The following is a 13,471-nucleotide window of genomic DNA, read 5'->3' as shown; positions in this document are numbered from 1 at the left end:
GGCTTTTTGGAAAGTAGACTGGAAGCATGTTACTTCACATAAATGGGTGCCTTAGGAAGAGATGGAGACACGCATAATGGCTAAAAATGGAATAAATCCATTCAGAGGCCTTTTAGTGTCTCGTGATGATAGTGCTAATAATATTATATGAGTAAATTCCAAAAATTTAAAACAGAAAAATATTCTCGATGTGGGGGTTGTAACAGATGATTAAGTAAAGCGAGGATACATGTGCTGATGCAGTGGACGATACGCTCTCTGCAGCTCATTGTTAGTGAGAAGGGCATTGCTTTGCCAGAAACCCCTTTTCTTTAGATTTCTCAGGGTCCCTGGGTCCCTCTCCAGCATCAAGAGCAGCTTTGGAAGAGGATCAGGATGGCCAGTGACTCTCTGGCTACCACGGCCCAGGTGTGTCAGAGAGGTAAGAAGGGTCTGGGATCTTGGACAGACTGGGACAGTGGGAGAAATTCCTGAGATGGCTCCACCCAGCTTGGAAACCACTCAAGGCCTGCAGGGAAGTTTAGCCATCAGGGTGCTCATGAGACGCGGTTTGGGCTGCAACTCGGACCTGCTGGGACCCAGGGGTCACCATGAGCCAGGCCACCTCCACCCCTGGGTCAGCTCATCTCCTGCCTCTCTCCTTCAGATCTGTCTCCTGCCTCTCTCCTTCACATCTGTCTCCTGCCTCTCTCCTTCAGATCTGTGAGTAACCAGGGCGTGGAGGCCCAGGAAAAGTCAGACAGCAAGATCTTATTTAAATGCTGTGACTCCACCCCCAAAGGCTTTGGGAGCTATAAAGAGACTTAGGGGAGCTCAGTCTCCAAAGCAGAGCTTCGGCAAGCACAGTGGGAATCCGCACCATGCCCTGGGCTCTGCTCCTCCTGACCCTCCTCACTCACTCTGCAGGTGAGAGTGGACCTTACCCAGGGACACGGGGGATCCACACCCACCTCTGTTCCAGCTCCTCCGCTCCCTGGCTCAGTGGACTCTGATCCCGCTCTCACATTCCTTTCTGTCCCCCTTACAGTGCCAGTGGTCCAGGCAGGGCTGACTCAGCCACCCTCAGTGTCCAAGGGCTTGAGACAGACGGCCACGCTCACCTGCACTGGAAACAGCAACAATGTTGGCAACCAGGGAGCAGCTTGGCTGCAGCAGCACCAGGGCCACCCTCCCAAACTGCTGTCCTACAGGAATAACAACCGGCCCTCGGGGATCTCAGAGAGATTCTCTGCATCCAGGTCAGGAAACACAGCCTCCCTGACCATCACCGGACTCCAACCTGAGGATGAGGCTGACTATTACTGCTCAGCATGGGACAGCAGCCTCAGTGCTCACACAGTGCCTCAGGCCAGTGGGGAAGTGAGATAAAAACTCAGGAGCTCCCTTGGCCTCACTGAACACGTGGGGACCTCACAGAGCACTGTTTAAACTGGACTCCCCCCCAAAAGACAAGGGATGCATTCACAATAGTGTACACTATTTAGGACTGTTAAAAATAGGAACATGAAGTGAAATTAGCAAGCCTGCCTTATTAACAAATGTGTGTAGGGAGCATCATTGTTTATATATTAGTAGTTACATGTATATAAAACTAGTGCATGAACATACAGATGCACTAGCAGTTAGTAAAAAAGAAACACTAGGTTTAACTAAGGAAATATTTCTTATTCCCGAGTTTTCTTATCCATTCCATTTGAAGATTCTGGCATCAATGCCCTGAGGGTGCAGCTCTCTGGCCTTAAGAGACCATTCAGCCGGGCCACCAGCAGCCCCTCTCTTCTGTGGCCTGCTTATGCCGTCTTCTCATTAGAATCCCCTTCCCCTCTGCCACAGGGATCCCGAGACTCCTCCTCCAGATCCAAACGTGTCCACCACATTTGGTTGAGGCCTCCTGAGCCCCACATTACTGTGCACCTCAACACCTGCACACTGAAAACAGTGTTCCCAGGCGTGCTCTTCTTTTGCCTCATCGCTGTCCTCTAACAGCCATGGGCAGTGTGTGGAGAGAGCAGGTGAAGTTGGAGCTCTGGGCTACAGTTGACAGAGATGTTGACAGTTTGAGAAACAGAAAAAAGCTATATAGCTGTTTACAGGATAATTTTCCATCAAGATAAAAGTCCATGCATGAGAGCATCGCTCTTCCAGTGATGGGTGCGTGGAGGATCCTTCTCACTCTGTTGTTGGGTAGTGACACCTGGAAAACATCCTGCTTTATCCGCTATGCAGACAGCTGGTAAAGCAGTCGGCTGACTCTACGGAAGTTGACCAAACAGTGTCCTCACTGGTGTGTGACTTTTCTCCACCTGTGGGGCCTCACTGCCCTGTCACCTCCTGAGTCTGCCTTTCCCATTGCGTTGCTTTAGATTTGAGGCATCTCCCCCTTATCTCTTTAAAGTCTTTGCCCAAGTCTGGTTCAGGAAGTGCTGATACACGGTGAGAACCCAGGGTGTATATGGATGGAGTGATTCTGCTCCTAGGAGAGCCTGGCCAGGGGATACCACGCAGCTTGTGGGCATCCTCCCCACAGTGGAGCTTCTGGAGACAGAGCTCTGAGGTGTCCCCACCACACCCTGGGGCCTTTCTCCCCCAGTTCTTTATAAACGGGCATTGGTCAGGGCTTTAGAGGAAGATGCTGCTGAGGTCACACAAGACCTGCCTTCTTACTCTGGCTCACAAGGCACAAGTGAGCTGAGACCCCAGACTCTGTGTCAGTGCTGTGGTCACTTGGTCAGAGCTCGCTGTCTTGTCTAAGGGAAGCTCGAGAAATATGAGTAGCTTTGACGCAGTCTGGCACCAGCCGCTCCCATCCGGAAGCACTGGGAAGGTGCTGATGGCTGTTTACTCTGCTGCACCCTGGGCAGGAGGCTGATCATCATCGCAGACCTAGGATAACAGCCTCAGAGCTGAAATATTCCTCCTGGCCCTGAGAAAAGTGGGCTAAGGTTCTCCCTTCTGCTTGTGTTACCCAGTGGTTTCCTTCCCTTTCATCTCCTTTGACAAACCATGTGCTCATTGGGGATACTTATACTGTCATTTCCAGCACAAGAACCCAAAGATCTAAGACCGTAAAATGCATTTGGTCTTTCAAGCTGTCTATTCCCATCAGGGCAGACATCTCTCCATTAATACATTTTATTTAATTTTCTTGTCTAATATTTTGCGAGCAGTGATGAGTAAGGAGTGAGGTAAGGGGAACCTTTGCATTTTTTTGATCTCAGGGAAAATGTCCTCCATGCAGTAAGTCGCTGACTCTGGACCAAGATGTGTGTGTGTGTGCGGTGTGTTACCATATCATAAACAAATTTATCTATTTCCATATTCTTAACTGATTTTTATTAGGGATAGATGTTGACATTTGCCAAACACATTAAAAATCTATTGATACAATATGATCTTTGGTTGTGATACAATACTATGGTATTATACCAAACCTTTATTTTTATTATTATTATTTTTTTTAGTTTAATGCTCTTTTCTTTTTTTTTTAATTTATTTATTATTATTATACTTTAAGTTGTAGGGTACATGTGCATAACGTGCAGGTTTGTTACATATGTATACTTGTGCCATGTTGGTGTGCTGCACCCATCAACTCGTCATTTACATCAGGTATAACTCCCAATGCAATCCCTCCCCCCTCCCCCCTCCCCATGATAGGCCCCTGTGTGTGATGTTCCCCTTCCTGAGTCCAAGTGATCTCATTGTTCAGTTCCCACCTATGAGTGAGAACATGCGGTGCCAAACCTTTATTAATGTTGAAGCCAACCATTATTTTAAGTATAAATCCCACTTCACAGTAGAAATGTGTAAATGTGCTGTTGAAATCAGTCAGTTCCTCAAATTTCCTGGCTCAAGTGAACCTCCCACCTCAGGTCCTTGAGTAGCTGGGATTACTAGTGGGTGCCACCATGCCTGGCTAATTAAAAACAAATTTTATTTGTCTCAACATATTGCCCAGTCTGTTCTTGAACTCCTTGGCACAAGCGATCCTCCTGCCTCAGCCTCTCAAATGAGTTAGTTAACGTTTTATTTTAAATGTTTGCATTAATATGTTTATTTTATTTTTACAATTTTAACTTTTATTTTAAATTCAGGTGGTACATGCGCAGGTTTGTTCCAAGGGCATATTGTGTGATGTTGAGGTATATAATTTTATCTTTTTAAATTGTTCTTAATACATACTTTTAATTTAAATTTCAACTTTTATTTTCGATATAGCAAGTACATGTGTGGGTTTGTTACATGGGTGTATTGTACCCGGGTAGTGAGCATTGTACCCTACAGGTAGTTTTTTATACCATTCCCTCCTCTGCCTCCCCATTTTAGTAGTGCCCAGTGTCTATTGTTCTCATGTTTATGTCCATGCGTGCTCAATGTTTATCTCTCACTTAAAAATGAGAACATGTGGTATTTGACTTTCTGTCCCTGTGTTAGTTTGCCTAGGATTATGTCCTCCTGCTCCATCCATGTTGCTTCAAAGAACATTATTTTACTCCTTTTTATGGCTGCATAGTATTCCACGGGGGATATAAACTATATTTTCTTTATCCAATCCACCATTGACGGGCACTTAGGTGGATCCCATGTCTTTGGCATTGTGAATAGTGTGGTGGTGAATTTACAAGAGCATCTGGCCTTTGGGTATAATGATCTATTTGTCTTTGGATAGATACCCTGTAATGGGATTGCTGGGTCAAATTGTAGCTCTGTTTTAAGTTCTTCGAGAAGTCTCCAAACTGCTTTCCACAATGGCTGAAATAATTTCCATCCCACCAACGGTGTACACATGTTTTCTTTACTCTACGACCTTGTCATCGGCTGTTTTTTTTTTTACTCTAATTATAGCCATCCTGACTGGTGTGGCAGGATGGCATCTCATCGTGGCTTTGATTTGCATATCTTGATGATTAGTGATGATGAGCATTTCTCCACAGTTTTGTTGGCCACTAATTTAGTGCAGTTTTAAGTTCATAGTAAAATAGAGAGGAAGGTAGAAAGATATCCCGAATCCTTCCTGACTCTACACATGTCCACCCTACCCCTTATCAATGGGTCCCACCAGAAATGTACATGTTCTGTAATTGATGAACCACATTGACAGGTCATCATCACCACAAGTCAGTAGCTTCCTTAAGGAATTTATCTCGTTGATGCACATTCTATGGCTATGGGTTTGGGCAAATATGTAATGACATGTATCCACCATTACAGTATCATGTAGTGTATTTTCACTTCTCTAAACATCTTCTGGCTTTACTGATTCATCTGTCTCCCCACTAACCCTTGGAAGTCGATGACCTTTCTACTTGTTTCCTTTGTTTGACTGTAATATACTTGGAATGATTTCCTCCCTTTTTGGACTGTAATATACTTGGAATCATGTATCATGTCACTTTGCAGGTCAGCTTCTTTTACTTGTTAATAAGCATTTAAGTTTCTTCCATGTCTTTTCATGCTCTGATAGTGTGTTGTCCATAAACATGTGGAATATATTAATATAAAGTACTTCTGAGCTGATCACAGCACTGGCCATTCAGGTTTTTCAATTACTGTTTGTTAAATGACAGTGAACAGTCAGATGACAGGAAGTCTTAGACCCCCTGAGAACACAGAAGATGGACTGAGGATGGCAGGGTCACCGAGGACTGCACTGGGTGCTCTCATGGAGGGCTCAGTAGGGGTGTCCTCTAGTTCCAGTGAGCCTGGGCTGTGATGGGCACTCAGAGAAGGGTCCTCTCTAGCCTACCAGAGCCCCTGCTCACAGGTTTATCAGTTGTCCCGGAAGCTTTCCCTCCCAGGACCTTCCATGGGGCAGACAGAGTCTCGCTGCCTGTTAGCCCTTCCTACCCACAAGACCCTCAGCACATGATCCTTATTCAGTGCTGAGGGAGAGGTGGGGCAGACAGCAGCTGGGGCCACATGTGCATGACCAGCTCCTCCTGGCTGAGGCCCCCAGCAGGGAATAAGCTCAATCCATCCCACTGGACCACAGGGGGATGTGCCCACCATGGCCTGGACCCTCTTGTGCTTGTCCTCCTCACTCCCTGCACATGTAGGGACAAGGCCTAGAGTCCTGGGGTGGTCCCAGCTTGTATCAGCCCCTCTGGCTCAGACCCGCCAACAGCTTAACCCTGACACCTGCTCCCACAATGCAAATGTTTGCATTTCCAGGTTCCCTCTCCGAGGCTGGGCTGACCCAGGTGTCCTCACTCCCAGCATCTTCATGCAGCTCAAACACACTCACCTGCCCTCAGAGCATCGGCTTTCATATCGGTGGCAAAAAATCTGGTCCCCACAGAATCCAGGGAGCCCTCCACCTATGTTCTGAGATTCTGCTTACACTAAAATGAGTACCAGGCCTCTGGGGTCCCCAGACAATTCTCTGGGTTGAGAGGCTCCTCCAGAGGCTCAAGTTCTTTGGTCCTCTCTGGTCTTCACCTTGAGAATGGGGCTGATCACCTCTCTCAGATGGGCTGACAGGGCATGGCTTACACCGTGCTCTAGGCCAGTGGGAAAATCCCCTCTGCTTGTGCTACCTGGGCTCCCACTAGGCCCCTGCTGTTTTTGACAACAGCCAGCACTGGTGGTGACAGCTTCAGCCATGTATGCCCCACGGTGAGAGTCTGCAGCCCTTCCACACACTGTCACTTGCAGAATGTCTGCATCATTGCTAATAGCACATTCTGAGCCTCCTCACGTTTATGTGGGCAACAATTTCATTTCCGAGACGTGCACATGATACAGGAGATTTATTTACCAAATAACTTTGTTAGAAATCCAATTATAATTAGAAGATATTCATCAGTGATCGGGGGACATATCTGGTATAATTAAAATAGAATTTGATGAAAATATAAAGAAGTAAATAATGAAGATGTGGGCAGAGAGTCTGGAAACCCCAAGGGAGATGGAAAACCATGGCCAGCAAGAGTGGGGTTGGTGATGTCCCTGCAGGGTGGCAGGCATAGAGTAGGGGAGGCAGAAGCCAGCTGTGGATTCTTCCAGGCTGTAACGACTCCACGTGAGGGCAGCTGGGGCGTAAGCAGTCCAACCACACCCGCCTCCCTTCCTCAGGGTGGGAAAAGGCATCAGAAGAAGCCTGACCTTCCCGGCGTGCTCAGCTGTGTCAGTCAATAAAGTAGAGGGTTGTGATTCTATGGCCATTAGGGGCCTCTGTGGGTCTGACAAGAGAGAAATTTCCCAGGAGGCAACCGGCTGAGCCTGCTGTCTTGGGACTGGCTGCAATTACTCCATGAGTGTGTGACTGTCCTGTAGCTGGAACTGCTCTAGTCCTATAGGAATGATAAAAGTTATTTCTTCCTTTTCCACCCCAAATGGAAGTCCTATCCAAAGAAGAGTCCAACCCTCAATCACAGCACAGGTCAGAACTGGAAAGAGAGCATGGCAGCAACACATTTGCAGGAGGGGATTCAACTGCACAAAGATGAAGAGAAAGGCTAGAAAAGACCCAGGCATCCCCAGGCCACACTGTGGACCCCAGGAAGCTGTGCTGGGCATCCCCGCATGGATCCATGGGTATTCACTGGTAATGTACAATCCACATGAGAACGCTGCCTGCTAGGTTCTGGCCTTCATATGCAATGAGATTGTTGATGCCTCCTCACCCCATGGAGAATTCCCGACTTGCCACCTGCTTCTATTCTGAACTGACAAGCAGCAGCAACAGCAGCAACAAAGTCAGCACAGTTCAGGTCTCTGCCAGTAGCGACCACAGCATTGGGAAGGGAAAGTGGGGACAGAGATCTGTGACTAAGAGGGGTGCTGTGAAGTGTGCTGTGAAGGTGAGGAGTGTTGGATGGTTTCACATTGGAAGTCACATGAGGATGACAGATGGCAGGTGTGTGAGCGCAGAGGCTTCACAGAACTGGGACTGGACTGTGCTGTGGCCAGGTCATTCTCCCCATGGGTTCTCTGTGCCCATCCAGTGCCTCACAGTCTCAGGCATTCACTCCACCTGCTTCTGCAGGTGCCTGGGGCCTCCCCTGGCGGGCAGGTCTTTCTATGCAGATCCCAGGTGATCCAGACCAAGGTGTCTTTCCTTCTGCCACGGATGCTCCTCCTTCCCCTGCTCCTCCTCATGTTACCTTTTCAACCTCTCCAGGGGACCCCCAACCTCAGAGCTCCTGTCCCTCAGTGCATTTGCCAGCTCCCCCCAGCCCTAATACCCTGTCATTTTCAGGCACATGAAGAGCATCCTGACATCACCAACCCCACTGTTGCTGGTCATGGTTTTCCATCTCCCCTGGGGTTTTCAGACTCTGCCCACATCTTCATAATTTAGTTCTTATATTTTCATCAAATTCTATTTTAATTATACCAGATATTTCCATACCCTGACCTGATCACTGATGAATATCTTCTAATTATAATTGGGTTCCTAAGAAACTTATTTGGTAAATAAATCTCCTGTATCATGTGCACATCTTGGGAAGGAAAGTGAGGAGGCTCAGAATGTGTTATTATCAATGATGCAGGCATTCTGCAAGTGATAGTTGCATGGAAGCGCTGCAGACTCTCCCAGTAGGGCATACGTGACTGAGGCTGTCACCACCTAAGAGCCCACTCTCCTTTGGTCAGTTTCCCAGTCACAGCCTTGCCCTGGACCACACTCCTCCATGCCCCTCTGAACGCATTTTTTTTCTTTTTTGTCTTTGCTTCTCCTCTCACCCGTACCTAAGTGTCATGCTGTCTTTGTCCAGAACCAGGATGCAGAGCCTGGCTCACTTCCATGCAATGAACACAGGGAATGGGTAACAGTCACCTACGGAGAAGGGGCCCCTCCCAAGGTAATCAATGTGTGGCATTTCATGTTCCTCCTCCCAAATGTCCTCATTCCATTCCTCACTTATACAAAGAGGTCACATTTGAGGTAGACACAAAACGAGGAGGGAACTCATAGTCTACGACGGCCTTCACATCTGAGAAGCCTCCTTGGCAGTGCTTGTTTCTTCACAGCATAAACCATACTCTGATAAATGAACATAGACTTTCATCCTAAAATATGTCTTCATTTCTTTGTCATGTGCCATTTTAGGCATTAATTGCCTTTTAAGGTACCCTTCCTATATCTGAAAAGCACACACTTTATGAATCTCTGAGTCTTCCTGCAGAAGCTAAATGTCTGATATTTTCCAGGAACATGTAAATATGTCATTGAAAATATTTCAGTAAAGGAGCGGATAATGCCATAAAATAGAATTAAAAATACGTGGAGATAATATGAAAACACAATTGCAGATGTCAGGTGTAATAAAAGAAAACTTGAAAAAAAATACAGTTGATAATCTTAGTCCTTCTCCACAAATTCCCCAAATGTAGAAGACTGAGGGGAAAAGGTTGGAAAAGTTCTCTTTGATGTCCTTGATCTTGGACATCATGTCGTGGCCATGGAAAGGGGAATAAAAGTCAATTGGAGGGAGAATGAGGACAGAGGTATTGTAGGTTAGAGGAGAAAGTGTGAAGTTGTTAACAATCAAAGTGGCCCTGAGTGGGTGAGGACATAATGCCCACGCCCAGGTGACACCACCCATGACACAGCACCGTCCTCATTACTAATGCACCCATGGTATGACCACAACAATGGTCTGAGGGCGGAGTCCCCTCAGTGATCTTCATATGACTTTGTCACCTGCCATCAAGCAGAGGTAGTAGCTTTTAAAACATACTTTTCACCAATACTTGCATAATGTGTTGAATACATAAATTACTGTTTCCTCAAATGTAAAATGAGTGTTAGTGCCTTTGTATCCCCTTAAAGTAGCAGCCGTTCTTATAGCTCCATGTTAATTATTTAATGCATCATTCCCACACAGTCCCCCATGATAGCACAGCCTGCTGCTCAAGCATTGCAGAGTTTCCTTGCATGTTGACATCTGCGTCACTACCTGGCACCTGGCTTTCCAAAGCAGAGAAACTAACGCTCATCACAGGATCCTAAGCAAGTCCTAGAAAATACCTCCTATGAGAGCAGCATAACATCCAACTGCTCCACAAATAAGAACTTCAAAGTTATATTTTCTTTCTTTCTTTCTTTTTTCTTTTTTTTGAGAGGGAGTCTCGCTCTGTCGCCCAGGCTGGAGTGCAATGGCACGATCTCTGCTCACTGCAAACTCCGCCTCCTGGGTTCACGCCATTCTCCTGCCTCAGCCTCCCTAGTAGCTGGGACTACAGGCACCCACCAATACTCCCGGCTAATTTTTGTATTTTTAGTAGAGACGAGGTTTCACCGTATTAGCTATGATGGTCTCGATCTCCTGACCTCGTGATCCGCCTTCCTCAGCCTCCCAAAGTGCTGGGATTACAGGCGTGAGCCACCGCACCTGGCCTATATTCACTTTTTTAAACCTTACCCAGAAAGCCAATCCATCACCAGCTGTAGAGATTCTCTCCAAGCCTCCTTCAAAACTACCTGGTCTATTGACTTTCTATTCTACCTTCATGAAACTTAGTGATTAAGGGCTCTAATGAAATTTTCCCCTGACTGACACCTGGGCCCACCCCTCTCCGTGTCCTCAGAGTCTTTCTGCTCCCCTGGTGTCTCTGATGGTGAAATCTGACCCCTGGTCCCAGGGTTCCTCCCTCTTCCTGCCTGAAGGGCTGGGTCTCCTCTCAGTGAAGGGCCCATGACCTCACCCTATGTGGTCCTTCCTGGGAAAGGCAGAGACCTTGCCTCTGTTTCCTTCAAACAGAGCCCGTTTTCCCTGATACTCATCACCTCCAACAACACAAAGTGAATCTCAATGTCTTAACCAGAGTGCTGGCTCTATTGGGTTTTTGCTCATCTGAACAAGTTTGAAAGTTTAAAAGTACAGTCAGCACTGGATGCTGAGCAGAGACCCCCTGGACAGCGGCTAGAATTGTGAGGCTTTCAGGACGGAAGAACAGGGAGCCTGGGCACCAGCACCTGCCCAGGGTCAATGTGACTTATGCATCCACCAGAGGGCGCTGTGGTTCAAGCCCTGCTCAGGCTCCCCAGCTCCTCAGCTGTTTTCCCGGGACCTGCAGGTGTTCTGTGCCCTCCACAGGGTGTAGCCCCTTCTCCTTGAATAGCGTCTTCATTTCTCAGCCAGAGCCAGTCTGAAGTCAAAGGAGGGGCTTGTGCAGGTTCCAGAAAAGGAGACATTTGCATGGAGACCTCCCACCTTGAACATTACAGTGAAAGATAAGAAGGGCTGGTGGCTGCTTCCTGGCTGTGGCTCAGAAAGCAGAGCCTGGGGCGTCTCCACCATGGCCTGGGCTCCACTCCTCCTCACCCTCCTGGCTCACTGCACAGGTGGCTGCCCGCAGGGAATTCAGGGAGGGCTCCTGGATGTCACCTGGGATGATGACCTCTGCCTTCTCCCTGGGAACCTGCCCTGAGCTGTCCTCACTGATCTCTGTTTTGCTTCTCCTTGCAGGGTCTTGGGCTGAGGTTGTGTTCACTCAGCCCCATTCTGTGTCGGGGTCTCCGGGGCAGACGGTCACCATCTCCTGTACCCGCAGCAGTGGCAGCATTGACAGTAAATATGTGCAGTGGTACCAGCAGCGCCCGGGCAGTGCCCCCACCACAGTGATTTACAAAGATAACCAAAGACCCTCTGGGGTCCCTGATCGGTTCTCTGGCTCCATCGACAGCTCCTCCAACTCTGCCTCCCTCACCATCTCTGGGCTGAAGTCTGAGGACGAGGCTGACTACTACTGTCAGTCTGCTGATGGCAGCTACAATCCCACAGTACTCCAGACCCATGGGGAAGTGAGACAAGAACTCCCCAGAGCATCCCCACCCTGGGTCAGCCTCAGCGTCTTCCCACCGGGGTGTGTGGCTCTTCTCTCCTGCCTGAGTGTGAGACTTGCACTTGTCTTCTTACAACTTTCTCTGTTTTCTTTTCAAAATATCAATCTCTCCTTCCAAATCTTCATGGATGGTGATCAATTCATGGGGTAGATGTTTAAATCAGGGCTTCTGAGCCACAACACTATTGCTATTCTGTGTTGGGGGCTCTCCTGGACAGTGTAAGATGTTTAGCAGCATCTCTCACCTCTACCCGTTAGATTCTGTTAATATTCTGTTCTCTCCTGGGACAAACAGGCTGTCTCCAGACAGCGCCAAATGTGTCCTTGCTGAAGGGCAAAGTCAGCCCTTGTTGGTACCACTCTGATAAAGAGCATGTCCTCAGCCATCAGAACACCCTTGGCTTTGCATCTCATTTATGACATTCAATTGAACACGAGGCTAGCTTTAAGAAAAATGAAAACACCTCTGTTTTTTTTCTCATCCGATGAACACAACAATATCATAGAACTAAGACTTTTTAATGCTTAAATGGTATTCTAAGCCACATGAGATCAGAAACGCTGTTACCTAAGCCTGTAGACGCCGCAACCAGAGTCTATAATGCAAATATTTTGTCAAGACTAAGCGTGCACATAATGCCTTATATCCTTGTATGCTTTGTATGTTGCACAATGAAATATAGTGATCTATATTCTATTCAAGGTAATATTCTTCAAGCATAAGAAGTATGAAGTGCTGCTACATGCTCCACATGGATGGACCTTGAAAAATTATGCTGCATAAATGCAGCAACCAAAAATGCACAATCATTCTTGATTTGTATGAAATGTCCACAATCAGCAAATTCACAGAGGCCAAAAGGATAGGGAACATCTTCAACGACTGTCATAACTGAAGTGAGAGGGATGACTTTGACAATAAGAAACAAGGAAACAATTTAAAAAATAAACTGCAGTCATCTTCCTGAACACAGGTGATGGATTATCTATCCTTAGTTGTCTAAAAAAGTCTACTAGATGAAACTGAGGCCCATAAAAAATACTTTTCGTTTTCTTTTGTAAAATTTAATATGAAGAAGAACACTGTGCTTGCTCACTGATCTGCTCATCAGGTCACTTCCTGTGGTCTCTAGAACAGTCCTTCTGGCTTCCCCATCTCCTCCCTGAGCATCGTCATCTAGGGAGTGAACAGCACAATCAAGGCCACACCTGTGGGACCCTGCGTGAGTTAGCAGGGCTGTGTCCTGGTGATGTAAAGGGACACGGGGCCAGCTGGGGACCTGTGAGGCTATATCAGAGGGTGAGCGTCTCTGTCCCTGCCAGCTGGGAAGCCCCTCAGGAGGTTGGAGGGGAGCTGAGCACACAGTGAGCTCTCTGAGCTGAGACGGGAAGTGACTGCAGCTGTCAGGACCTCTCAGGACCAATGGGCCATCGAGGTCCAGGCTCTCTCACTCCTTGGGGCCTGGATCAGTTGAAATCATTTTCCTTCTCTTCCTCCTCAAGGAAACAGAGGCATTACCCTGGACTGAGGGGTGCTGGCATTGGTCAGAGTCCAGAATGTAAACCAAAAAGGAACAGATGCCGATCTTAATCAATTGAGAGGGAAAAAGAAACACAAGTCATAATAGAATCTGTATTTTGTGCTATCTCCAAAGAGGGTTTTGAGGACTTCAATATT

The 13,471-nt window shown here is 47.3% G+C and overlaps 1 gene segment (V, D, J or C); it reads left to right on the top strand.

Annotated features, from left to right (window-relative positions):
- The first annotated feature begins 767 nt into the window (after positions 1-767).
- Positions 768-1,983, top strand: LOC144331485 (immunoglobulin lambda variable 10-54-like). The segment is given in 3 exon segments: positions 768-906; positions 1,028-1,359; positions 1,834-1,983. Coding segments are annotated over 3 exon segments (528 nt in total).
- Positions 1,984-13,471: the final 11,488 nt, after the last annotated feature.

The sequence above is a fragment of the Macaca mulatta genome, chromosome 10 (assembly GCF_049350105.2).
Source record: "Macaca mulatta isolate MMU2019108-1 chromosome 10, T2T-MMU8v2.0, whole genome shotgun sequence".
Taxonomy (NCBI): domain Eukaryota; kingdom Metazoa; phylum Chordata; class Mammalia; order Primates; family Cercopithecidae; genus Macaca; species Macaca mulatta.
Note: the sequence above shows the minus strand (reverse complement) of the source record. Positions and strands in the feature narration are given on the sequence as shown.